At 42.3% G+C, this 24,509-nt stretch overlaps 1 protein-coding gene across 1 annotated transcript in view; it reads left to right on the top strand.

Moving 5' to 3' along the window:
• Positions 1-24,509, top strand: part of MGAM (maltase-glucoamylase) — a 147,397-nt gene that overhangs the window by 22,490 nt on the left and 100,398 nt on the right. The window contains exons 2-3 of the mRNA XM_064289623.1: positions 10,249-10,366; positions 12,347-12,439. Of these exons, the coding sequence (XP_064145693.1) occupies positions 10,249-10,366; positions 12,347-12,439 (211 nt within the window). The remainder of the gene's footprint in view (positions 1-10,248; positions 10,367-12,346; positions 12,440-24,509) is intronic.

The raw sequence follows: 24,509 nt of genomic DNA, 5'->3' as shown, positions 1-24,509 counted from the left end.
TCTCTCCTGAATATGTTCAAAATACATCAGATGAAGTCTTGCCATCCTTGATTCCAATGGGCACTCTGGCTGTTCTTACAAGGCAGATTTGTTTGTTCTTCTGGCAGTCCATGGTATAGTCAATATTTTTCGCCAACACAATCATTCAAATGTATCAGGTCTTCTTTGGTCTTCCTTATTCATTGTCCAGCATTCACATGCATATGAGGCAATTGAAAATATCATAGCTTGGGCTAGGCGCACTTTAGTTCTCAAAGTGACACCTTTGTTTTTCAACACTTTAAAGAAATCTTTTGCAGCAGATTTGCCCAATGCAAATTAATATTACTATAGAGCTGTCTTTTTCTCTTTTCAATTCTGTTAGAGTTTGTTTTATGTATTTTAGAGCTCTTTTATTGGGTGCATAGATGTTTATTATTGTTATGGATTCTTGGTGGATTGACTCCTTAATCATTATGTAATGTCCTTCTTTGTCTCTTACAAATTTTGCCTTAAACTCTATTTTATCTGAAATTATTATTGGTACTCCTGCTGTCTTTTGGATACTGTTTGCTTGATATATATTTTTTCATCCTTTGATTTTTAATGTGTTTATGTCTTTGTGTCTAGGGTGTGTCTCTTTTAGACAACATATTGATGGGTCATGCTTTTTTATCCATTCTTCCACTCTGTGTCTTTTGACTGGTGCATTTAATCCGTTTACATTCAGTGTAATTAACAATAGGTATGGATTCGTTGCTGTTATTTTGTCATACTTTTTTATAATGGTGTTGTTTATTTGTTCTTAATTTTCTGCGCCGAGTTCTTTTTATGTATAGATTTTCTTTTCCTATCAATTGTTGTTGTCATGTTTACTGAGTTGCTTTCGTTTTCTTCTTTATTTTGGTAAGTGGGTTTATTACTTTTCTTTGTGGTCACCTTGAAGTTTAGCTTAATCTTCTTAAAATTAAAATAGTTCACTATATCTTGACATCATCTTGACTTCTTCCCTATATGGAAGTTCTATAACTACATCTTTTATTCCCGGTTTTTGTTTTGAAATTGTCTTCATTTACATTTTAACTCCTCTAGTTCTCTGTAGTCAGTTTTTCAGCTTTATTTTACTTTTGTGAAGTCTTTATCTGGGGTTTGTATCTGCACAATGTTGTGTGTTTTTATCTTAAGCTGTTGTCTAATGTTGTTGGTTCTCTATCCAAAGGACTCTCTTTGTTTCTTGTAAGGTGGTCTGGTTTTTACAAATTCCCTTAGTTTCAGCTTATCTAGGAATGTCTTAGTTTCAGCATTATTTTTGAAAGACTATATTGCTGGATATATGATTCTTGGTTGGCAATTCTTTTCCTTTAGGATTTTATATATGTCATCCCATTGAATTCTTGCCCGCGTGGTTTCTTGCAAGAAATTAGTGTTTAGTCTCATTGGTGCCTCTTTGTAAGTGATAATTCCTTTTTCACTAGCTACTTTAAGAATTCTTTCTTTGTCTTTGGTTTTGGAAAGTTTAATTATATGTCTTGGTGAATTTTTTTTTTGGTATCCTGTCTGGGGTTCGCTGAGCTTCTTGAATGGTAACCTTCTCGTCTTTCATGATATTTGGGAAGTTTTCAGCCAATATATCTTCAAAAATTCTCTCTGTACTTTTTTTCTTCCACTTCTAGAATTCCTATTACGTACGAATTATTCCTCTTGATAGTGTCCCATATAACTCTTAGCCTTTCTTCATTCTTTTTTCTGATTGTTCCTCAAACAAATTATATATTGTATCAAAAGACTTGTCTTCTACTTCACAGATTCTTTCTTCTATTGATTCAATTCTACTTCTGTGTCCTTTCATTGAGCTATCTATTTCTGATATTTTATTGCTAATATTCTGAATTTCTAGTTGTTGCTTTTATAATGTTTCTAATTGTCTATCAAGTCTGTCATTTTGTTTTTGTATTGTTTTCCTGAGTTCTTCTAGAGTTTTTTCTGGGTTTTTCTTGATCCCTTTGAGAACCCTTTATATAAGTCTTTTGAATTTCTTCTCAGGTAGTTCCATTATTGTTTCTTCCTCAGGAAGGTTTTCATTCCCTTAATTTTGCTCACACGTTTGAGCCTTCTTATCCTGTTTTTTTTTTTTTTTTCATATAATTTGTTATTGTGTGCTGTCTTTGAGGCATTAAGGTGTTATTTTATCAATGTGTTGATTGTATGTTTGTTTATTTTGTCCTGATATTTTGTTTAAAATGTGGGCTGGCAGGTGTGCTCTGCTGATTGCTAGCCTGGTGGAACTTGGAATGTTCACCACTTGTTCCTGGGTAAGCAGGGCAGTGGCAGGCAAGATGATAGCAGTTCACTATTCGCTGGACATGCGGGGTGTCTAGAGGTGGGCTCGGTTGGCATGGTCTTCCACCTGTCGTCAGCCCAGTGATGTGGGAGCATGTGATGGAACTCGATGGGTGGCAGAGTGGTGGGCCTAGGGGTGCGGTGGTGAACCAGGGGTGCAGTGTGCTCTCTGCCACTTGCTGGGTGGGAGTGGCCATGGCTGGGGAATGTGGTGGGTGACTGGCAGTATGGGAGGACTCATTACTGCTTTCCAGGTGGGCATGGGGTGGTAAGCAGTGAGGAGCTGGGTGGGAAGAAGGGGCTGGGACCACAGTCCCCAGGCTGGTGGAGAGGCAGGGGTAGGGAGGATTCACACAGCTAATAACCATGAAAGCATGGGGCTGGGGAGCATGATCCTCTGGTTACCAAGTGTGGGTGTCTGAGCACTCCCCACTGACTGTAGCTAGCAACTGGGGCCTAGTCTCAAGCAAGTACTGGAGGGGGGCTGTCCAGAATCTGGTCAGATGGGGGACCTTCTGCTGATACTCTATGGATCTATCACTCTGTGTGCACCACCCACCCTAATGGCCAGGGACCACTGCTGGTGAGTAGTCCTGCTTCTGGATCCTGGCTCCCTCCCAGCTCTATGGCCTCCAGAATCCCTGGAGCTCTCATCCTCCTTCCTGTACTTTTCCTTCTTACTTCTGCTTCATGACCTGCAAACCTTGCTTCACTCTGGGTTTGTCTATACAGTTTCTCTGTTTCCTACTGGGAATTCCTTGAAGTTGCCTTTCTATGTTCCTCACCTGGGATCGCTGATGGCTTTGTCTCAAGATGCCATGCTGTGCTGGGCCAGCTAGGGTACCTCCTTTATGTATCTCTCCTTGTTTTCTCTTTTTGTTCAGTTTTTCCTTCCAATTGGTGCTCATTCTAATTCTTTATCCTTCTGTTTGATGCCCAGAGCTCCAGGTTGCCATCTGTATCTGTTTTACTTAGTTTCTCAGGTATTTTCTGTAAGGGGGTGGCATGGTGTGTCTGACTAAGCTGCCATCCTGGGCCATCTCCTGGGCATGAGTAATTTTAATAATATTTGCCAAACCATCCTCAGTTCAGCATGTTGTTTACAGTTTGTCCAGCAACGTGCGGATGTCTTTTTCTCCATAGTGTCTAATACAGTGTGTTAAAAATTTGGAACTTTAAAAAATGTTAATATAAATAATAATCTCCCATGTCACAACTGTTAACAACCACCAAAGGAACATGATCATTTTGGTAGGGATTCTGACTACTCTCTCCTGCCAGTGATCCTGAGATCATTCCTTTTCTTTTTGTCTAATCTAACTATATGTGTCAGGGAAGGTTATTCATACTTACGGGATTTTACTAGTAAGATAAGTATTATGGGGTTTCTTATAAAGTCTTTGGGAATGAAAGGTAGTGGAGGTAGTTCAGGTAAGAAGGACTAAGTTGGGATAATTTATTCTAGAAAAAATAAAGCAATCCTTGCTCTGGAGAAAGGGGTCTCTCACAGCTCCACTTCGTTTTGCGCAGTAGGGTATCGCTTTGACTAACAGTAAGCTGTCATTGACTTACGAGAAGCAAATTCTTTTGTCACCTAATCCTTTGATGAAGGACTCAGCAGCCCTCCTCTGACTGAGGAGACAGTGGAAGTTGTGCGAGGATACACCTGTGTGGTGGAGAATGAGGCTACGAGGAATTTCCATACACCACAGCTGGGCTGAGGACTTAAGACACCCTAGCTTGGGGGTCATGAAGTAAGGCTCGGGGGAAGAAAGGATGAGGTGCTCTTTTTGAGTAGAGAAAGTGTGATTTACAAGCAGTCTGGGAGAGGAGTGGTGGGTGGTGGTTGGAGAAAGTGGGCTTGGATGGATAAGACTGTGCCCCACCTGTTCCTTTCTGGATTTCTGCACCTTTGGTCTGAGATTATGAGTGTATTATCTGGTGCATGGGGCCATAAAGCACTTAGCAGATAAGAGCTTGTATCAAAGCATGTTTATAAGGATGGCAGCAGGAACGTGCATTGGCCCCTCCCAAAGCCATGAGTCAGCTGCACAACCATGCCCATGAATGTGAGGTTGTCATATGTCTTAGGAACATTCTGTTTCTTACCCGAGACTCACCACTGTCCTCTCTAATGACAATGTTATTGTAGTTAGGTGCCATTGAGTCAGTCCCCATCTCATGGTGACCCTATGTACAATGGCACAAAGTGCTGCCCAGTCCTATGTCATCCCCATTGTGGGTTGGACTGTTGTGATTCATAGGGTTTTTTTGGAAGTAGATCACTAGGCCTTTCTTCCTATGGTCAATAGTAGTAAAATGGTACCTAATGCTTAATAATTTAAAGCATTTTCATATGATTCTCAAAAACAGGAGGTGGTAATAGGTAATAATGACAATAGACATTATTAGTTCCATTTTGTTGTCGTTAGGTGCCATTGAGTCAATTCTGACTCATAGTGACCCAATGTACAGAAGTAAACACTGTGTGGCCCTATACCACCCTCACAATGCTTGCTTTGTTTGAGCCCATTGCTACAGCCATTATGTCAGTCCATGTCATTGAAGGCCTTCCTTTTTCTCACTGACCCCCTACTTTACCAAGCAGGATGTCATTCTCCAGGGACTGCTTCTTCCTGATAACATGTCCAAAGCATGTGAGATGAAGTCTTTTCATTCTCACTTCTAGAGAGCATTCTGGCTGTACTGCTTCCGAGACAGATTTGTTTGTTCTTCTGGAAGTCCATGGTATATTCAATATTCTTTACCAACACTGTAACTCAAATGCATCAGTTCGTCTTTGGTCTTCCTTATTCATTTTGGCCAGCTTTTGCATGCATATGAGATGACTGAAAATGCCATGGCTTGGGTCATGTGCATCTTAGTCCTCAAAGGGACATCTTTTCTTTCTAAAACTTTAAAAAGAGGTTTTTTTGCAGCAGATTTGCCCAATGCAATACACTGTTTGGTTTTACAGCCAAGAAAACTGATACTTAAGAACACTTAGTAAATTGTTTTGGTTACTGCAAGGAAGGGTAGGGTTGGGGATCAAGCTCAGTTCTTCTAATGCTCTATGTAGCACTGCCCTCAGTCCTGAGAAGGGGAAAAATGAAAACACTAATAAATATTTAGCACAGGCATCTTTTGGGGAAGAGAGGAGTGAAGAAGCAAGAAAATTGTGTAGCTCGCTCAGACATAACATATTAAAAGCTGGCTGGGAGTTTATAGATCTTCTAGTTCAACTTCTTTATCATTGAGGAAACTGAGATCCAGAAAGATCAAGTTAATTTCCTAAGGTTATCTGGATAGCTATTCTCAGAAGGAGTAATAAAATTCAGGTCTTTTGATTCCCAAGACTGGAGTACTCTTTCTACCTTGCATTGTTTCTGTTGTGAAGAAGGATAGCGGCTTCATTTTCTCTTATAGACTGAAGGTTATAGAGTCTATGTAGCCCTAAGAGAAATGTCTCCCTTAATCTGGTTTAGGTATCAATTGTGGAGGTAAGACTTTCTGTTGGCAGCACTCCCTTTTGAGTGGCATGTTTGTGTATTCTAATATGACTATCCATAGTTTCTCATGCTTCTGGAGAAGTGCTACATTTGTGTCCAAAGACATATATTCTTCCAAAAAATGTGAAAGATAGAATGTACCCTTATGTGAGTTGGAAATGTCATGAGGAGATCCCTAATGTTGAAGTTGGGGCCACTAATTGTCCTGCTGATATATCCTGAGTCTTGAATAAGTGTCAATAAACCACTGCACTTCAGTTCTTTCATCTGGAAGAGAGGGAAGTAAGCTTTGTCATTCTTATATGTCACTGTTTTTGTGAATGCTATCCCTGTAGGATGTTGCTATCCTAGGTAAACGGATAGGGTATTCTTGGGGTTCTCAGAGCTTCGCTAAGCCTATGAAAAGAAAAGTCAAGTCTTCCCTTTCAAAGACAGTAAACATTACCTAATTAAAAAAAAAAATCTGTTGGAATTTGCAGAAGTACCCAAAGGGCGCATTTTAGTTAATGTTTGAGAGATAATGCAAGAATGTTGAGCTGCACAGGACAAGCTTTTTAATTAATGACAGTGGTAGGTTCAGAGGACAAAGGAAGGGGTGAGGGGAAACCCTAGGAAGGAGGTGAACAGAGTGACGGGGGTAATGCCACCACTTAGTGCAGAACCAAAATGGCCCGTGACAAAGGGCACTGAGGGAGATTTCTAGAAAGGCCTGCAGGTGAGGCACAACTCTTATTTCAGTCTGTGTGTTATGGTTAAGTCAGTGGCAAGAAAACTCTCAAAAGTGGTGTGCACCTTCCTGGTTGAAGACTGGGGAGCCTTCCCAGAGGACTGGTTTCAGTGGCGTAGGGTGACAGTGACAAACCCTATGGTCCCTCATTGAGTAGTAGTCAGTTCTTCCCCTCTTCAGTCCTCATTTCTTGTTGATCGTGAGACCTCTCCTTAGGTATGTGACATTTTACTTCTTTGTTTGAACATTTGCTATGTTTCTGTGCTCCATATCTGGGCAGACAACCAATCCAACTTGCAGGGCCAGGATATCAACATCCTTCCCTCTGAGCATTTACTTCATCTCTGGGTACAGTTTTCCCTGTGACTTCCTACCAAGGAAAGACTGAATGAGAGTGCAAATGCCTCATCCTTCCCCACTAGTGGGAAAGCCCCTCAGAGCCCAATTAATGGTGGGCCTTTGAACATAATGAATGACAGTTTAGATTTTGAACTGTACAGATCTTAAGAGTCAAATTTTGACTTAAAATACTATCTATTTACACTTAGCTTCTGGATAAGATGTGCTTCATGCTTTTGACTTCAGTGTTCTGTGGTTCAGGAGCACACAGGATTCCTGATGCATTGTAGAGATACTGCAGACTGCTTGGCAAGGAGCTCTGAATTGGAAAGCATGAGACTTCATCAGGTTCACAGGAAGAACACCGTCCATGTGGAAATTCTGTGGTAGGAGGCCATGAAAGCAAGAGGTAGCTACGAGGAGGACATTCAATTCCAAGGCAGCTTGCTACAGCCAGTTGATATGCATCAAGTCCTTTATAACCAGGAATACAATGCCTTACACTCAAATCTGATGGAAGCAAGGGCAGAAAGAGGCCACTCGGAGATCAAGAGCAGGTTGAAAGAAGGTGACAGGAATAGGTCGAGGCCCATGGCTCAAGACTAAGGTTGTGGTAGACTCTAGGATGTTCCATTCTTTTGGTACCAACCAAAAGTCACCGGGATAGATACACTAGTCAAAGAGAACTATGTTCACCTGTTCGGACAATTTGATCAAGGCACTTATCCTACTCTATCTTATTTTATTTATCTGTAAAATAGAGGGGCTAGACTAATCATTAGTTCCACTTTTTTTTTTTTTAACTTCACAGATGCCGCTTTTGAATGTTTTTGCCTAATAATCAAAGTGTGTTTATTACAACCTGCAGACCTATAACAGGGTCTCTGGTTCTGGAACATGCAACATCAGAATCATTGATGGAGTTAAAAAAAAATCAGAAATCCAGGCTTCACCCATTAAGTTTCTGATTCAGTAGGTGTTGAGTGAGAGATAGGTGCTGAGTGTCTAATTTTTCGTCTTCACAAAACATTCTAATCCCTAGCTAAGGCTAGGTCCCTACGTGGTGCAAATGGTTCGTGCTCAACTGCTAACCTAAACGTTGGCAATTCAAACCCACGCAGTGGCACCATGGAAGAAAAGTTCTAGTGATCTGCTTCTGTTGAGATTATGGTCAAGAAAACCCTATGGAACAGTTCTAATCTGTAACACATGGGGTTGCCGTGAGTTGGAATTGACTCAATAGTAACTAACAACAACAACACTAGCCAAGGTTATGTGTAATTTCCATAAACTGCTTGAAATTGCAAATCCTCAAGGACCCCTGGGGACCCCAAAGACCACCACAGGCTAAGATGATTCATAAGGTTTTTTCAGTTCTACAATTCTAAGTTAAATTTTCCCAGCTCTCATCCTGATTATTTCTAAATACTATTCTCACGAGAAAGAACCAGGGCTCCTTAGAGAAATGGCTGACTCCAGACCTGGGACAGAAAATTATAAGATGAGCCTGGGATATCATGTTAGCAAGGAAGCTATCAAAAGCTGCTAAATTTGTGTCAACAGGACTCAAGAACCAATGCGAAGAGGCTCCCACAGACCAAAGATGGGGCAATATGAGCCTTAATAGCAAAATTAATAACTGCAATGGATTAAATAAATTTTTTTTTTTTTTTTTTTTTAGTGCAGATAAATTGTGCTTAAATCCATGAGTTCATATAGATATTGGCCAAAAAAAAAAAAAAAAAAAAAATCTCATGGGTCTCCTTTAGAGAATTCTAGGGAAACAATTCTTTAATTTGAAAACCAGTAAATAAAGAAAAATAAGTCTTCGTGGCACAATACTTAAGTGCACAGCTGCTAACTTAAAAGTCAGTTGTTCGAACCCTCTAAGGGAGAAAAGACCTGATGATCTGCTCCTGTGAAGATTATAGCCTTAGAAACCCTATCGGGCAGTTCTACTCTGTCTTATGGGGTCACTATAAGGGTTTGAGGTCGACTCAACGGTATACGACAACAACAAATAAAGAAAAAGGCCCTGGTGTGCAATGGTTAAGCATTTGGCTGCTGACCTAAAGGTTGGTTGTTCTAACCCACCCATCGGCTTCGAGGGAGAAAGACCTGTTGATTTGCTCCCATAAGGATTAACTGGAAACCAAAACTGTTGCCTTCAAGTTGATTCAGATTTGTAGCGACACTGCAGGACAGAGTAGAACTGCCCCATAGAATTTTCAAGGAGTGGCTGGTGGATTCGAACTGCTGACCTTTTGGTTAGCAGCCGGATGCTTAATCACTGTGTCACCAGAGCTCCGCCATAAAAATTACAGCCTAGAAAATCCTATGGGCCAGTTCTACTGTGTCACATGGGGCATTTATGGGTCAGAAATTGACCTAATGGCACCTAACAACAACAAATAAAGAAAAAGAGTCAAGTATTCATCCTACCTTTCCTATATGAGAGAGGTTCTAATACCTCTAGGAAGCTAATAATAAATGAGGGAAAATTTCCCTATATAGGAACACTTCAGCTAATAAATAGGAAAGATGAAATTGGGATATCATTATCTCACAACACTTAATGAAACAATGGGTCTAGACAGCACTCATCGATGGCTGTTAACGTCATGTGAAGAGAATCAAGGAGGTATTATGTGTCTCCTGCTGGGAGATGCTGTACCACCTATACAGCATTCTTGCTAGAAAATCAAACATGAATCTCATCAAACTTCTAGATCTAATAGTTAACTCATAGGAAATGTAAGAGTGGGGAAACATGGTAGTATGCATGAGGGTCCAATCAACAAAATCCAGATTGTGGGAAAATCTACAGAACAAAAGACTTCAGATGCTAACCAAAAGGTTGGCATCTCGAAGCCACTAGCTACTCCTTGGAAACCTTTCAGGACAGTTCTACTCTATCCAATAGGGTCACTATGAGCTGGAATCAACTCTAAGGCAACGGGTTTGTTTTTGGTTTGGTTAACCAACATAAACAAATTACAATATATAAATCTTACTTTGATGCTTGCTAGAGTAGAACAAACTGTAAAAAATTTATGAGACAATAAGGGGAATTTGAACATCTTAGAGATATTTCATGACATTAAGGATGTATTTTTAATATTTTAGGTGTGATGATAGTATTTTGATAATATCATTTCTTTTGTAAAGTTTGTTATCCTTTAAAGAAACCTACTGAAGTATTTTCAGAGTAAGGTATATGAAATTTGAATGGTCTGGGGGTAGGGACAGAGAAAACAAGATTGGCCACGAGTTGATGAGATTTTCCATGAAAAGTTTTACTAGCTGTGTATTAAATAAAACCAAAATTTAAAATTATCCTCTCTTTTTTTACAGATGGCAAGAAAGAAGTTTACTTCTTTGGAGTTTATGCTCAGTGTTCTTCTGCTGGTGGTATTTATTATCACCATCCCTATATTTGTGCTTTCAGCCAGACATTCTTTGGAATCAGAAGGTAACATAGAACTCTCATGTTCTCTGCCCATATATTCTTATCAGAGCAAAACCCTCATCAATGGCAGACAAGTCCTGTTTCCACGTTCATTGGTGTGTGTGTGTGTGTGTGTGTGTGTGTGTGCGTGGACTTGGGTATGTCGATGTGGATTGTATGTGTGTGGGTAAAGGTTACTAAAATTGTGGCAGCTGAGCAGAGATACCCATTGTAAGCTCAGATACTTTCATTTCTCAATTTTATTAGCATAGTTCAGGATTGCACAATGAACACTTGAAGTATATTTGTTGAATTTCATTGAATAATCCTAATTCTGTTAACAATGATAAAATACTCTTATATGGAAGGCAGCCTAATAAAAATACAATCAATTATAGTCTCTTAGGCCAAAATCTGGTTCTTCTTGAAAAAACAAAATAAAACCCTACCTAAATTATTTGATTACAACTTTATTAAATCGCTTTATTCAAGAGGAGGGCTGGACTGTGCTGAGTCATCCCACGCTCTCTTCTCTGGTTCATCGAGCGGCAGCTTCCTAGGAAATCCAGTTAGTAAAGCAAAGCATCAGTGTGGAGCTAAAGGAAAGCCTGCCGGCCCCTCCTAGCCTGCCCCCAGCCACAGCAACTTCTACTTTAATGGGAAGTTAGATTAGATCTCCTGAAAGTTTGTTCAGCTCTGAAAATTCTGTGATCCCGAAGATGGAACAACCAGCGCTTTGCAGGAATTGGCACAAATATGGAGTTCTGCTAATCTACCACTTCTGAATTGGAAATCCTAAAGAAAATAAAGCCAATCAAAAGCCTCTCTGTTTTGGCTGAATGCCATTATTCATTTATTGTAAAGCGCCTTCAAGAGAACTCAGTTCTTTGCTTTAGAATGGAATAAATGCATCTTTTAAATTTTACTAATTTTTAATCTGAAATCAAAGCTCTCTAACCCTTAGGTAGGTCCTAGCGGCCAATTTCTACACCGATAGGCTCCCTTTATGTTGTTAGGTCTCATGGTGGCGCAGTGGTTAAAGCAATCGAGTGCCACCCAAAAGATTGGTGATTCGAAGCCACCAGTGGCTCTGTGAGAGAAAGATGTGGCAGTCTGCTCCCACAGAAATGTACAGCCTTGGGACCCCTACGGGGCCGCTACCAGTGGGAATCTACTCGACTGCAGAGGGTTATGCGATTTACATTTATGTAAAGATGGACCCTGCTGAAGTGGTGGAGCAGTAGCTGGTGGCTGACGCTTTGGAGCTGAGCTATGATCATGCAACAACACGCACATGTGTGCAAAACATGATCTCAACCAGCAGCTAGGTGTGGAAGCAAAGGGCTAGAGAAGAACTTGGCAGATTTTTTCTGTGAAGGTAATGTTTTAGACTTTTAGACCATACCGTCTCTGTCACAACTAGTTGACTTGGCCATTGTAAGGAAAAAGCAGCTAAGAAACCACATAAACAAGTGGTGTGGCTGTGCTCCAAAAAAAAAAAAAAAATTGTTTTGGCCCTCGGGCCCCAGTTTGTACACCGTGGATAGAGGAAGGGTACTTGGCAAGCTTTCCATCTAGTGGTGGAGTCAAACTTCTAGCTCTTGCATGTACTGTCTCATAGTGGGAGGGACTTGGGGGTAGAAGGAGCCGATGCAGGTATTAAAAAAACAAACCCATTGCCGTCGAGTTGATTCCGACTCATAGTGACCCTGGAGGACAGAGTAGAACTGCCTCATAGAGTTTGCAAGGAGTGGCTGGTGGATTTGAACTGCTGACCTTTTGGTCTTATTCGCTGTGCCACCAGGGATCCAATGCAGGTATATGCAGAAGTAAACCCAGTTGAAAGAACAAGCTGAGGTTTTATGAAGTGAACAAATCAATTCTGAGGACACCAGCAAGAAACCTGATCCACAGTGGAGTTGCTGTAATCCGAGGAGTTGAGGACGATGGGGGTGTTGCATGCCTGTGATGTTGATGTCTGAAACCCATTTTATGTTTGCTTAGATCCTGGGACAAGTGCATCCCCTATCTCTGCGGAGTGCCCTGTGGTAAATGAACAGGAGCGGATCAACTGTATCCCTGACCAGCCACCAACAAAGATTTGCCATATGGGTCTTTTCTGCATTAAGAGTTTACACCAATGAGCATTTTTTCTCTAATTGTTATTCTGGGAGAGTTTGCATTACAGCCAGTGATGGTCCAGAAAAGTAATCTCCATTCATGCTTGTATGGCTGCCTCTTGGGGAGAGGAAAACCTGGAAAATTCTCTTGAATGTAGGGTTGTTGTCAGCCTTAGCAAATAAAAATAGGCCACCCAGTTAAATGTAAATTTTGGATAAGCAATCAGTACGTTTTTAGTATGGAAACACTGGTGGTGTAGTGGTTAAGTGCTATGGCTGCTAACCGAAAGGTCAGCATTTCGAATCCACCAGGCACTCCTTGGAAACTCTCTGGGCCATTTTTAGTATAAGTATGTCCCATGCAATATTTGGGACTTACTATACTAAAAAGGAGCCCTGGTGGTGCAGTGATTAAGAACTACAGAAGCTAACCAAAAGGTCAGTAGGTTGAATTCACCAGCTGTTCCTTGGAAACCCTATGGGACAGTTCTACTCTGTCCTTTAGGGTTACTATGAGGAATCAACTTGACAACAGCTGGTTTTACATTAAAAAAGTGTGTTTTACCTGGCAACGCTTCTTGCTTACCAGTTCTCTGGCTATATCACTGCCTGTTTCTTGCCCTCTCTGTCTCTCTTTCAACTTTCCGAATTCCAAAAGGTTAGTAGGTTCTACAATAAAAAGTGGTACAGGTACGTAAAACATGAGCTGAAATAAGGATGAAGTTTCCAGCACCATGTATTGGAAGGAAGAAGGTACATAACTGTAGATTAAAGATAGCACCAGCATCTGAGCAGTTATTTTGGGCCAGTGCTTACTGACCACCAGCTAAAGTCCAGGGTGCACTGTACACACCACACCAGGCTCTGCTCACTTTGAGAAAGATATCTGAATGAAAAACAAATGAGGTCCTCTAAGGGAAGTCCCCTGATAAGCATCAGGAGGCTTGGGCGAAGCAGTGAAATGAGAGTCCTGCATTTGGTACTTTGGCACCTGGTGTTCTGTATCTCTCGCTGTCTCTGTCCTAACCTCAGCAGCCAGGAATCATCACTGATGTTCTGACAGTTGTAGTTTTGGTTTGCCTAAAGGTCCTCGGTGCCATACAACTTTTTTCTTTGTTCCTGTTAGATGCTAAATCAGTCCAGTGGATTACTCTTCTTGGGGGATGAGTAAGGGGGGAGGTAGGTATTCCTGTGGAAGGAAGAAGTCAAAATCACCACCTTGGATGTCTTGATTAGGCAAAGGTAGAAATGACTAAAGGCAGAGAAATGGACAAGGACTGAAATCTTCATCAGGAAGCATGATGTTTCCAAATATCCAGATGTTTGGTGCATTCCAGCTCAAGTTCTGGTAGTTGACTTGAGTTGCCCTTTTCATGAGCACTTTATTGTTGGGTAGATCATGTAGGCTGGAGCGTGCCTGGAGGAGGAAGAACAGCATCGAGTCCAGTGGGACTGCAATAGCGTGAGATGGGGAGAATAGTAGGAGATGATGTCACAGGGGAAAAGACGTGTGCTGCTGGTAATGGGGTTTCAGATCCCGTAGAGCCTGTGAGTGATTATAACACCTAGTATTGTCCATGGGTGATGCAAATGGTCAACACTCTTGACTGCTAACTGAAAGATTGGAGAAGAGAGTGCTGGTGATTTCCTTCTGAAAAATCAGCCATTGAAAACCCTATGGAGCACAGTTCTACTCTGACGTATGTGTGGTTGCCATGAGTTGGAATCAACTCCCAGGCTATTGGTTTTATTGTCAATTCATCAGAATATTTGATTAACCATTGAGGGGTCCTGACTGTAAATATAGTTAGGAGTTTCAAAATGGGAGAGACCGTGGAAGCCAGGCAGAAGCTATCTTGGTGCTGGGACATGTGGTGTACTATTGGTCCTGAAGAGCAGGTGACAGTGTGGCTGGAAAAAGAGCTTCTGATAATAAAGGCACAGAAATGGGGTCTGTGGAAGTAGGAATTGTTCCACATGGGGCCTTTGGCGGTGGCTGAGGTAGCATAGAAGCTGAGCCAAGGAGGGCTTAGACAGCAAAGCCTGAGAAGACCAGTGTCTGGGTGTGGGATGTGATAGACGGGGATGGCGGGGGGAGGAGTACAGACAGAAGAAGGAACCAGAGACAGACTAGTGTGGCTTGGAGTAGAGGAAATGCCTAGAACTGCGGGTAGGAGCCGAGTGACAGCTGAAACTAGTTGGGAAGTCTAGAGGATGTATTGACAGCAAGAGAGAGAGGTTGGGTCAGGTAGATAACTCAGGACCATGATCCCCTGGGGCAGGGTGGAGCAGTGCCTGACTGATGTGGGGGAACTAAGGGCAGTCGTCTTGGACAATAAGCCCGCTGAGGCAGGAAGGAGCCCTGACTGAGACCAAGGCGCCTTCCAAGGCTTCTGCAGTGTTCGGCCCTCCCCGACATCAACCCCTGAGGGAAGTGGACTGGTTTCTGTTGGATTCTGCTGGGAGCAGGAAGGAGTGAGGCTGAGCAGAGAAGGTGGATTTGAATTTTGAAATACTTTAGAAGTCAAGTAGAGGAGCTTGGTTTTGATGTATATATAGCAAAAAAGGCCAGTCATTTAAGGCTGAAAGGAGTCAAATAATGGGGGAAAAATAGAAAAAGGACAGCAAAAGACCTAGAAACAAACACAAGGAAATGTAGAGGGGAGAACAATAAAGAAATGGTTCACTGTGGAAACAAATGCAACAAATGTTAGAATTTTGGGTCATAGGTTCAATTAAAGTAAGCAATTTTATTGTCATACAGTCTAGTGATAGAGATAAGCTAAAGAAAAAAAAAAATGAATGAAAAAAACCCTGTAATATAAACCAAAAAGAATGTAAGAGCTACGGTGGGAATCACAAAGTAGAAGAGATTATCCTCAGGGAAAAGGTAACAGTATGGAATTGAAGAGAAGTAGGGTTTGACAGAGATAAGTGAGTTTAGAAAGTGAATTCAAAACAGAAGAGATACTGTAAACAAAGCTAGAGAAGGGGGTTGTAGGCCGTACATGTCATAGGGAATGCTCCCATATGGCCAAGATAGAGGGTGGGTGCCAGAGACAAGACTTGGGTGGCCTGGAGCTGGATGGTGGAGGACTATTTCTGAGCTGCTTTGTTGGTAGGAATGGGAAGCTGTGACGTAGACATACCCTACCTCAACGGAGTGTCTGGTGTCTTAGGTTTGCAGAAGGTTGAACCATACCCACTCTGCTGACCCTGTCATGTTGTGCCAGGAAATGTGTTGCTGAGCTGCCCAGAAGGAAGACTAAGGCATCCCGAGTCTTCTCCCAGCACCCATCTTTTTATTTGTTTTTGATGAATTTCAGATATCATTGCTGCTTCAGTAATAGACCTTTGGTGCTATTATTGTGAAGCCTTTTAATAAGCACTGTGTTATCAAGATGGTAATTCAATAAACGACCTTTGGCTTTTTCTGTATGTTGGGCCCAACTGAATTAGCCCATGGCCTTGAAGCTTACTTATTCGCATGCTCTACTTTGCCTCTGCCAGAAAGAAAACTCTGGGAACATTTTCCGTGATCCATGTTCTCACACAAGACAAATTGTAGGCTTGCTGCTGTATTTTTTGAGCACCCTGGGTGCTCTATGCTGATACAGACTGCTTTTGAGGACCTGGGTCTGTGGATAATGTTTCACTTCTATGATGCACACGTTAAGAGGAAGCTGTGTGGAGGAGGAGGTGGGAAGAAGTAACTGAAATGAAAGGCTGGCTGGGTAGAACGTCCTGGAGCTGAAGCCACCACTCTGCGATTATATTACCCCATCTCCTCCTCTCCCCCAGGATTACATAGAAAAGGGCTAATAGCCTAAATGAGGCTTGGTTGCAGTTGGCCCCTGACTCATGGTGACTGCATGCATAGTGGAATGAAAAGCCTCCGGACCTGCACCGTACCCAGGAGAAGATGTGGATTAAACCATTGTGTTTCAGAGGGTTTTCACTGGCTTCTTTTTGGAAGTACTTCATCAGGCTGTTAGTCTGGAAGCTTCGGTTATACATGACCAGCTTCATAACAACAGGCAAGCCTCTATGGATAGATGGGTGATGGCTGCTCACGAAGTACATGGGCAGGGAATCAAACCTGGACCTGCTGCATGGAAAGCGAGAATTCTACCATTGAATCATCACTGAGCAGCAGCTCATTGTGGTACATTGGGTCAAGTCCAAACACTTTATACTGCCATCTAAGGCTCCATTCAGCCTTCCACACACCAATATAGCTCCCCTTAGACAGTCCCCCATGCAGATTTAGAGACACTTGTCTCAAACATACCCATCCTTGAGAGCACATCACTGTTTACTTACTGGATGAAGCCCTTTCAACTCAGAGTTGAAAGAGCCATTGATGCCAGGAAGCACAAAGATTGAGTCAAACTCCAGATATCCAGCTCAGGAGAGAGGTGGCAGATCACAACTGTAAACACTTTAATGTCCAGGATGAGGCTGCACCATATAAACCCAGGAGACCAGATTTACACGCATAAAGCAAACCTGCGTGCCCTGCGTAACCACTGCAGAAGGACTGAGCGCTGCAGAGTGCCACCTGGTAAATGCACTGGAGTGGATGAACTGTATGCCTGACCAGCCACCCACGAAGGTTTGCCTTATGCATCTTGTTTTCATTAAGAGTTTATGCCAATGAGCAGTTTCTCTCTATTTGCAATTCCCAGAGACTTTGCATTATAGCCAGTGATGGGTCTGGCAAAGTAATCTCCATCCGTGCCTGTATGGCTGCCGCTTGGGGAGAGGAAAAGCTGGAAATTTCTCTTGGGTTTAGGGTTGTTGCCAGACTTAGCAAATAAAAAATAGGCCACCAAGTTAAATGTGAATTTCATATAAGCAACAAATAAGTTTTTAGTGTAAGTATGTCCCATGCAATATTTGGGACCAACAATAATAAAAAATATTTGTATTTTATCTGGCAACCTTTCTCGGTTACTAGTTCTCTTTGGATATATCACTGTCTCTGTTTCTTGCCCTCTCTGTTTGTTCTTCTTTCAACTTTCTGAATTCCAAGGAGTTATCTAGGCTGTATAACAAAAGGTCGTACGTATACATAGAACATGATTTACAATAAGAAAGAAGATTCCAGCGCCATGTATTGGAAGGAAGAAGGTAATTAACTGTAAATGAAAGATAGCCCCAGCATCTGAGCAGTTCCTTGTGCCAGTGCTTCCTGGCTATCAGCTAACGTCCAGCTGAATATCTGATTACAAGGTGCACTGTACACACCACACCAGGCTCTGCTCGCTTTGAGAAACATCTGAATGAAAAAAAAAGAAAAAACGTGATTGGCAGCCTCCAGTGAATCAGTCAAAGTAGCGTTCTGCATTCGACTCTTTGGCACCGGGTGTTCTGCGTCCATCTCTGTCTCCCTCCTAATTTCAGCAGCCTGGGTCATCACCGATGTTCTCAGAGTTTTGATTTCTCTAAAGGTCCTTAATACCACACAACTTTTTTCTTCATTGCTGTTTGATGTTCAACTGCCCAGTGGATTACACTTTTTGAATGATGACATTATCCTTGGGTGGTGCTAATGGTTAACAGGCTTGACTGTTAACTGCAAGATTAGAGAAGAAAGTGCTAGTGTTCTACTTTAGGAGAATCGGCTATTGAAAACCCTATGGAGCACAGTTCTACTCTGACACACGAGGGGTGGCCATTAGCTGGAATCATCTCCCTGGTTATTGATTTTATGGTCAAGTCATCAGAATATTTGATTAACCATTGAGGGCTCCTGATTGTAAATACAGTTAGGAGTTTCAGAATGGGAGAGTCCATGGGAACCAGGAAGAAGCTATCTTGATGCCGGGACATGGGATGTAAATATGGGTCCTGCGGAGCAGGTGACAGGCAAGGTGAGAGTGTTCCTGGAAGAAGGGCTTTTGACAACAAAGGTACAGAGATGGGGACTGTGGAAGTAGGAATTGTTCCAAACGGGTCCTTGAATAGTGCCTAAGATGGCACAGAAGCTGAGTCAGGGAGGACTCAGGCAGCAAAGCCTGGGAAGACCAGTATCTAGGTGTGAGATGTGATAGATAGGGGTCAGTAAGGGTGGAGTAAAGGCAGAGAATGGAACCAGAGACAGACTAGTGTGACTTGGAGTAGAGAAAATGCCTAGAACTTCAGGTTGGAGCACAGCGATGGTCAAAACTAGTCAGGAAGTCCAGAGGGTGTGTTGACAGCAAGAGAGAGAGGTTAAATCAGGTAGATAGCTCAGGACCATGAGCCCTTGGGGTAGGACGGAGCAGTGCCTGACTGGCTGTGGGGGCACTGAGGGCAGCAGTCTGATAGTAAGCCTGTTGAGGCAGGAAGGAGCCCAGAGTGAGACCAGTGCAACTTCCAAGACTGCTGCAGTGTTGGGCCCTTCCCCAGCATCGTCCCCTGAAGGGAGTGGACTGGTTTCTACTAGATTCTGCTGGGAACAGGAAGGAATGAGGCTGAGCAGAAAAGGCAAATTTGGATTTTGAAAGACTTTAGAAGTCAGGTAGAGAAGTTTGGTTCTGATGGGTAGAGAGCAACAAGGAGCAGCCATTTAAGGCTGAAAGGAGTTATGTAATGGGGGTGGGAAGAAAGAGGACAGCAAAAGACTTAGAAATAAACATGAAGGAACATTAGGGGAAAAGGAAAAAGAAGTGGTTCAATATAGAAACAAATGCAACAAAGGTTAGAATTTTGTGTTGTAGGCTCAATTAAATCAAGCAATTACCTTGTCAAACAGTCAAGTAGGAGAGATAGGATAAACAACTAAATTAAAAAACCCTATCGCAGTGGTTAAGAGCTATGGCTGCTAACCGAAATGTTGCAGTTCAAATTCACCAGCCTCTCCTTGGAAACCCTATGAGGCAGTTCTACTCCATCCTATAGGGTAGCTGTGAGTAGGAATCAACTGGACAATAATGGGTTTGGCTTTTGGTTTTTATCATATAAACCAAAAATAATATAAGAACTAGTATGGCAATCACAAAGTAGAAGAGATTATATTTAGGGAGAAGTGACAGTATGGAATTAAAGATAAGTAAGATTTGACTTTTTTTTTATTTTTAAGATTTGACAGAAATGGGGGGGGTGAAGAAAGTGAATTCAAGATAAATGAGAGACTGTAAACAAAGTTAGAGAAGGGGGACTGTAGGACCATACATGTCATAGACTATCTACCTACCTGTTGCTGTTGACTCAATTCCAACTCATAGTGACCCTCTAGTACAGAATAGAACTGAAGAATAGGGGCTTCAAGGAACAGCTGGTGGATTTGAACTATTGACCTTTTGGTTAGCAGTCCTTAACCACTGGACCACCAGGGCTCCAAGTAACATAAAGAATGGTCCCATATAACCAAGATGAATGGTGGGTGGCAGAGAGGACTTGGGTGGGCTGGAGCTGCACGGTGGAGGACTGTTTCTGTGCTGCTTTGTTGGTAGGAATGGGAAGCTGTGGTCTAGACATGCCCTCCCTAAACAGGATGTCTGGTGTTTTAGGTTTGCAGAAGGTTGAGTCATATCCTCCCTGTTGGCTCAGTCATGTTGTGCTAGGCAACAAGTTGCTGAGCTGCCCACAAGGGAGACTGTCCACTCTCCCAGCACCCACCTTTTTATTGTTTCTTGGTGAACTTCAGATATCATTGCTGCCTCAGTAATAGATCTGTGATGTTTTTATTATGAAACCTTTTTTAATAAGCACTGTGTTATCAAGATGGTAGTTCAATAAATGACCTTTGGCTTTTTCTGTACATTGTTCCCAACTAAATTAGTCTACAGCCTTGGCCTTCACTCATCTGCACGCTTCTTTTTATCTAGTCCAGATAGAAAACTCTGGGATCCGTTTCCGTGATCCATGTTCTCATATGAGATAAATTGCAGGCTTGCTGTTGTATATTTGTGTATCCTGGGTGCTCTATGCTGATACAGACTGCTTTTGAGGGTCTGGGCCCATGGATAATGGACAACATCTATGATGCACACGTTAAAGGGATGTGCAGAGCTGTGTGGAGGAGGACGTGGGAAGAAATTAGTGACATGGCAGTCTGGCTGGCCAGAACATCCTGGAGCTGAGGACACCGCTCTGCCATTCTATCACTTCTATCTCCTCCTCTCCAACAGGATCACATAAAAAGGACTAACAGTCTAAACCAGGCTTGGCTGCAGACCCCAGTGTCTCTTGCTTCTAATAATGGAGGAGATCTGGTGTCTGTTGTTGTTGTTGTTACGTGCCGTCAAGTCGGTTCCGACTCATAGCTACCCTATGCACAACAGAACGAAACACTGCCCGGTCCTGCACCATCTTTACAATCGTTGTTATGCTTGAGCTCATTGTTGCATCCACTGTGTCAATCCACCTCGATGAGGGTCTTCCTCTTTTCCGCTGACCCTGTACTCTGCCAAGCATGATGTCCTTCTCCAGGGACTCATCCCTCCTGACAACATGTCCAAAGTATGTAAGACGCAGTCTCGCCATCCTTGCCTCTAAGGAGCATTCTGGCCACACTTCTAAGACAGATTTGTTCGTTCTTTTGGCACTCCATGGTATATTCAATATTCTTCGCCAACATCACAATTCAAAGGTATCAACTCTTCTTCGGTCTTCCTTACTCATTGTCCAGCTTTCGCAGGCATATGATGTGACTGAAAATACCATGGCTTGGGTCAGGCGCACCTCAGTCTTCAGGGTGACATCTTTGCTCTTCAACACTTTGAAGAGGTCCTTTGCAGCAGATCTACCCAATGCAATGCGTCTTGATTTCTTGACTGCTGCTTCCATGGCTGTTGATTGTGGATCCAAGTAAAATGAAATCCTTGACAACTTCAATCTTTTTCTCCGTTTTATCATGACGTTGCTCGTGGGTCCAGTGGTGAGGATTTTTCTTTTCTTTATGTTGAGGTGCAATCCATACTGAAGGCTGTGGTATTTGATCTTCATTAGTAAGTGCTTCAAGTCCTCTTGACTTTCAGCAAGCAAGGTTGTGTCATCTGCATAACGCAGGTTGTTAATGAGTCTTCCTTCAATCCTGATGCCCCGTTCTTCTTCATATAGTCCAGTTTCTCGTATTATCTGTTCAGCATACAGATTAAATAGGAATGGTGAAATAATACAACTCTGACACACGCCTTTCCTGACTTTAAACCAATCAGCATCCCCTTGTTCTGTCCAAACAACTGCCTCTTGATCTATGTAAATGTTCCTCATGAGCATAATTAAGTGTTCTGGAATTCCCATTCTTCAAGTGTTATCCATAGTTTGTTATGACCCACACAGTCAAATGCCTTTGCATAGTCAATAAAACACAGGTAAACATTCTTCTGGTATTCTCTGCTTTCAGCCAGGATCCATCTGACATCAGCAATGATATCCCGGGTTCCACATCCTCTTCCGAAACTGGCCTGAATTTCTGGCAGTTCCCTGTCAATATACTGCTACAGTCATTTTTGAATGATCTTCAGCAAAATTTTGCTTGTGTGTGATATGAATGATATTGTTCTATAATTTCCACATTCAGTTGGATCACTTTTCTTGGGAATAGGCATAAATATGAGTCTCTTCCAGTCAGTTGGCCAGGAAGCTGTCTTCCATATTTCTTGGCATAGACGAGTGAGCACCTCCAGCTCTGCATCTGTTTGTTGAAATATCTCAAATGATATTCCATCAATTCCTGGAGCCTTGTTTTTCACCAATGCCTTCAGAGCAGCTTGGACTTCTTCCTTCAGTACCATCGGTTCCTGATCATACGCCACCCCTTGAAATGGTTGAACATCGACTAATTCTTTTTGGTGTAATGACTCTGTGTATTCCTTCCATCTTCTTTTGATGCTTCCTGTGTCGTTGAATATTTTCCCCATGGAATCCTTCACTATTGCAACTCGAGGCTTGAATTTTTTTCTTCAGTTCTTTCATCTCGAGAAATGCCGAACGTGTTCTTCCTTTTTGGTTTTCCATTTCCAGCTCTTTCCACATGTCATTATAATACTTTACTTTGTCTTCTCGAGAGGCCCTTTGAAATCTTCTGTTCAGTTCTTTTACTTCATCAAATCTCCCTTTTGCTTTAGCTGCTCGATGCTCAAGAGCAAGTTTCAGAGTCTCCTCTGACATCCACCTTGGTCTTTTCTTTCTTTCCTGTCTGTTCAATGACCTCTTGCTTTCTTCATGGATGATGCCCTTGATGTCATTCCACAACTCATCTGGTCTGCGGTCACTAGTGTTCAATGCATCAAATCTATTCTTCAGATGGTCTCTAAATTCAGGTGGGATATACTCAAGGTCATACTTTGGCTCTTGTGGACTTGCTCTGATTTTCTTCAGCTTCGGCTTGAACTTGCATATGAGCAGTTGATGGTCCATTCCACAGTCGGCCCCGGGCCTTGTTCCGACTGATGATATTGAGCTTTTCCATCATCTCTTTCCACAGATGTAGTCAATTTGATTTGTGTGTGTTCCATCTGGCGAGGTCCATGTGTATAGTTGCTGTTTATGTTGGTGAAAGATGGTATTTGCAATGAAGAGGTCTCTGGTCTTGCAAAATTCTATCATTCAATCTCTGGCATTGTTTCTATCACCAAGACCATATTTTCCAACTACTGATCCTTCTTCTTTGTTTCCAACTTTTGCATTCCAATCACCAGTAATTATCAGTGCATCTTGATTGCATGTTTGATCAATTTCAGACTGCAGCAGCTGATAAAAATCTTCTATTTATCTTTGGCCCTAGTGGTTGGTGCGTAAATTTGAATAATAGTCATATTAACTGGTCTTCCTTGTAGGCGTATGGATATTATTCTATCACTGACAGCGTTGTACTTCAGGATAGATCTTGAAAGATTCTTTTTGATGATGAATGCAACACCATTCCTCTTCGAGTTGTCATTCTCAGCATAGTAGACTATATGATTGTCCGATTTAAAATGGCCAATACCAGTCTCTTTCAGCTCACGAATGCCTAGATATTGATGTTTATGCACTCCATTTCACTTTCGACAATTTCCAATTTTCCTAGATTCATACTTCATACATTCCATGTTCCAATTATTAATGGATGTTTGCAGCTGTTTCTTCTCATTTTGAGTGGTGCCACATCAGAAAATGAAGGTTTCAAAAGCTTTAATCCATCCACGTCATTAAGGTCAACTCTACTTTGAGAAGCCAGCTCTTCCCCAGTCATCTTTTGAATGCCTTCCAACCTGGGGGGCTCATCTTCCAGCACTATATCAGGCAATGTTCTGCTGCTATTCATAACGTTTTCACTGGCTAATGCTTTTTAGAAGTAGACTGCGGGTCCTTCTTCCTAGTCTGTCTTACTCTGGAAGCTCAGCTGAAACCTGTCCTCCATGGGTGACCCTGAATACCGGTGGCATAGCTTCCAGCATCACAGCAACCCACAAGCCTCCACAGTATGAAAAACTGACAGACACATGGGGGATCTGGTGTCTAGGGAAGGATAAAGCAGTCTGTCCAACCACCTAAGTAATCTTAGGAGTCTTTTTGGAGACAATGGAACCCTAGAGCCCCTTTCATGGGTACTGGCAAAAGGATGGCTCTGTTACCTAACTCTCTAGTCCTGGCTTTGGTTCTGGGCTGGAACTGTCTGCTGGCTGCAAGGAGCCTACCCTTGGGTGAGCAGAACTCATCACCTCCTCACCAAGTTTGCTTTCCCTTCTCATGGTCAGAGTTCTATAAGTGGTTCTATTATTCTTGTAGCCTCCTCGGCTGAAACATCAGAACTTTTGCTTGTCTGTTCCTGCCAACCTTTTGGCCAGTATTTCATGTGTTTGAAAGAATTTTCCTTAATATTTTCTAAAATGAGTCCTTCTCATCCATGTTCACTGCAAGCACATGAGATCCTTAGTACCTTCTGCTTGGATTAGTGCAGTCACCTCCAAACGTCTCTTCCAAGATCCAGCTCTCCCGCATGTGATCTGTTACATATGTGATCAGACTACTCTCTTTCACGTCTTACTTCCATTATCTCTCTACTCAACTCAAGTACTGTGTTCTTGTTAGCTGCAGTCAAGTTGGCCCCTGACTCTGGGTTACTCCATGTA

The sequence above is a fragment of the Loxodonta africana genome, chromosome 8, assembly GCF_030014295.1.
Source record: "Loxodonta africana isolate mLoxAfr1 chromosome 8, mLoxAfr1.hap2, whole genome shotgun sequence".
Taxonomy (NCBI): domain Eukaryota; kingdom Metazoa; phylum Chordata; class Mammalia; order Proboscidea; family Elephantidae; genus Loxodonta; species Loxodonta africana.
This window is presented reverse-complemented; position numbering and strand designations above follow the sequence as displayed.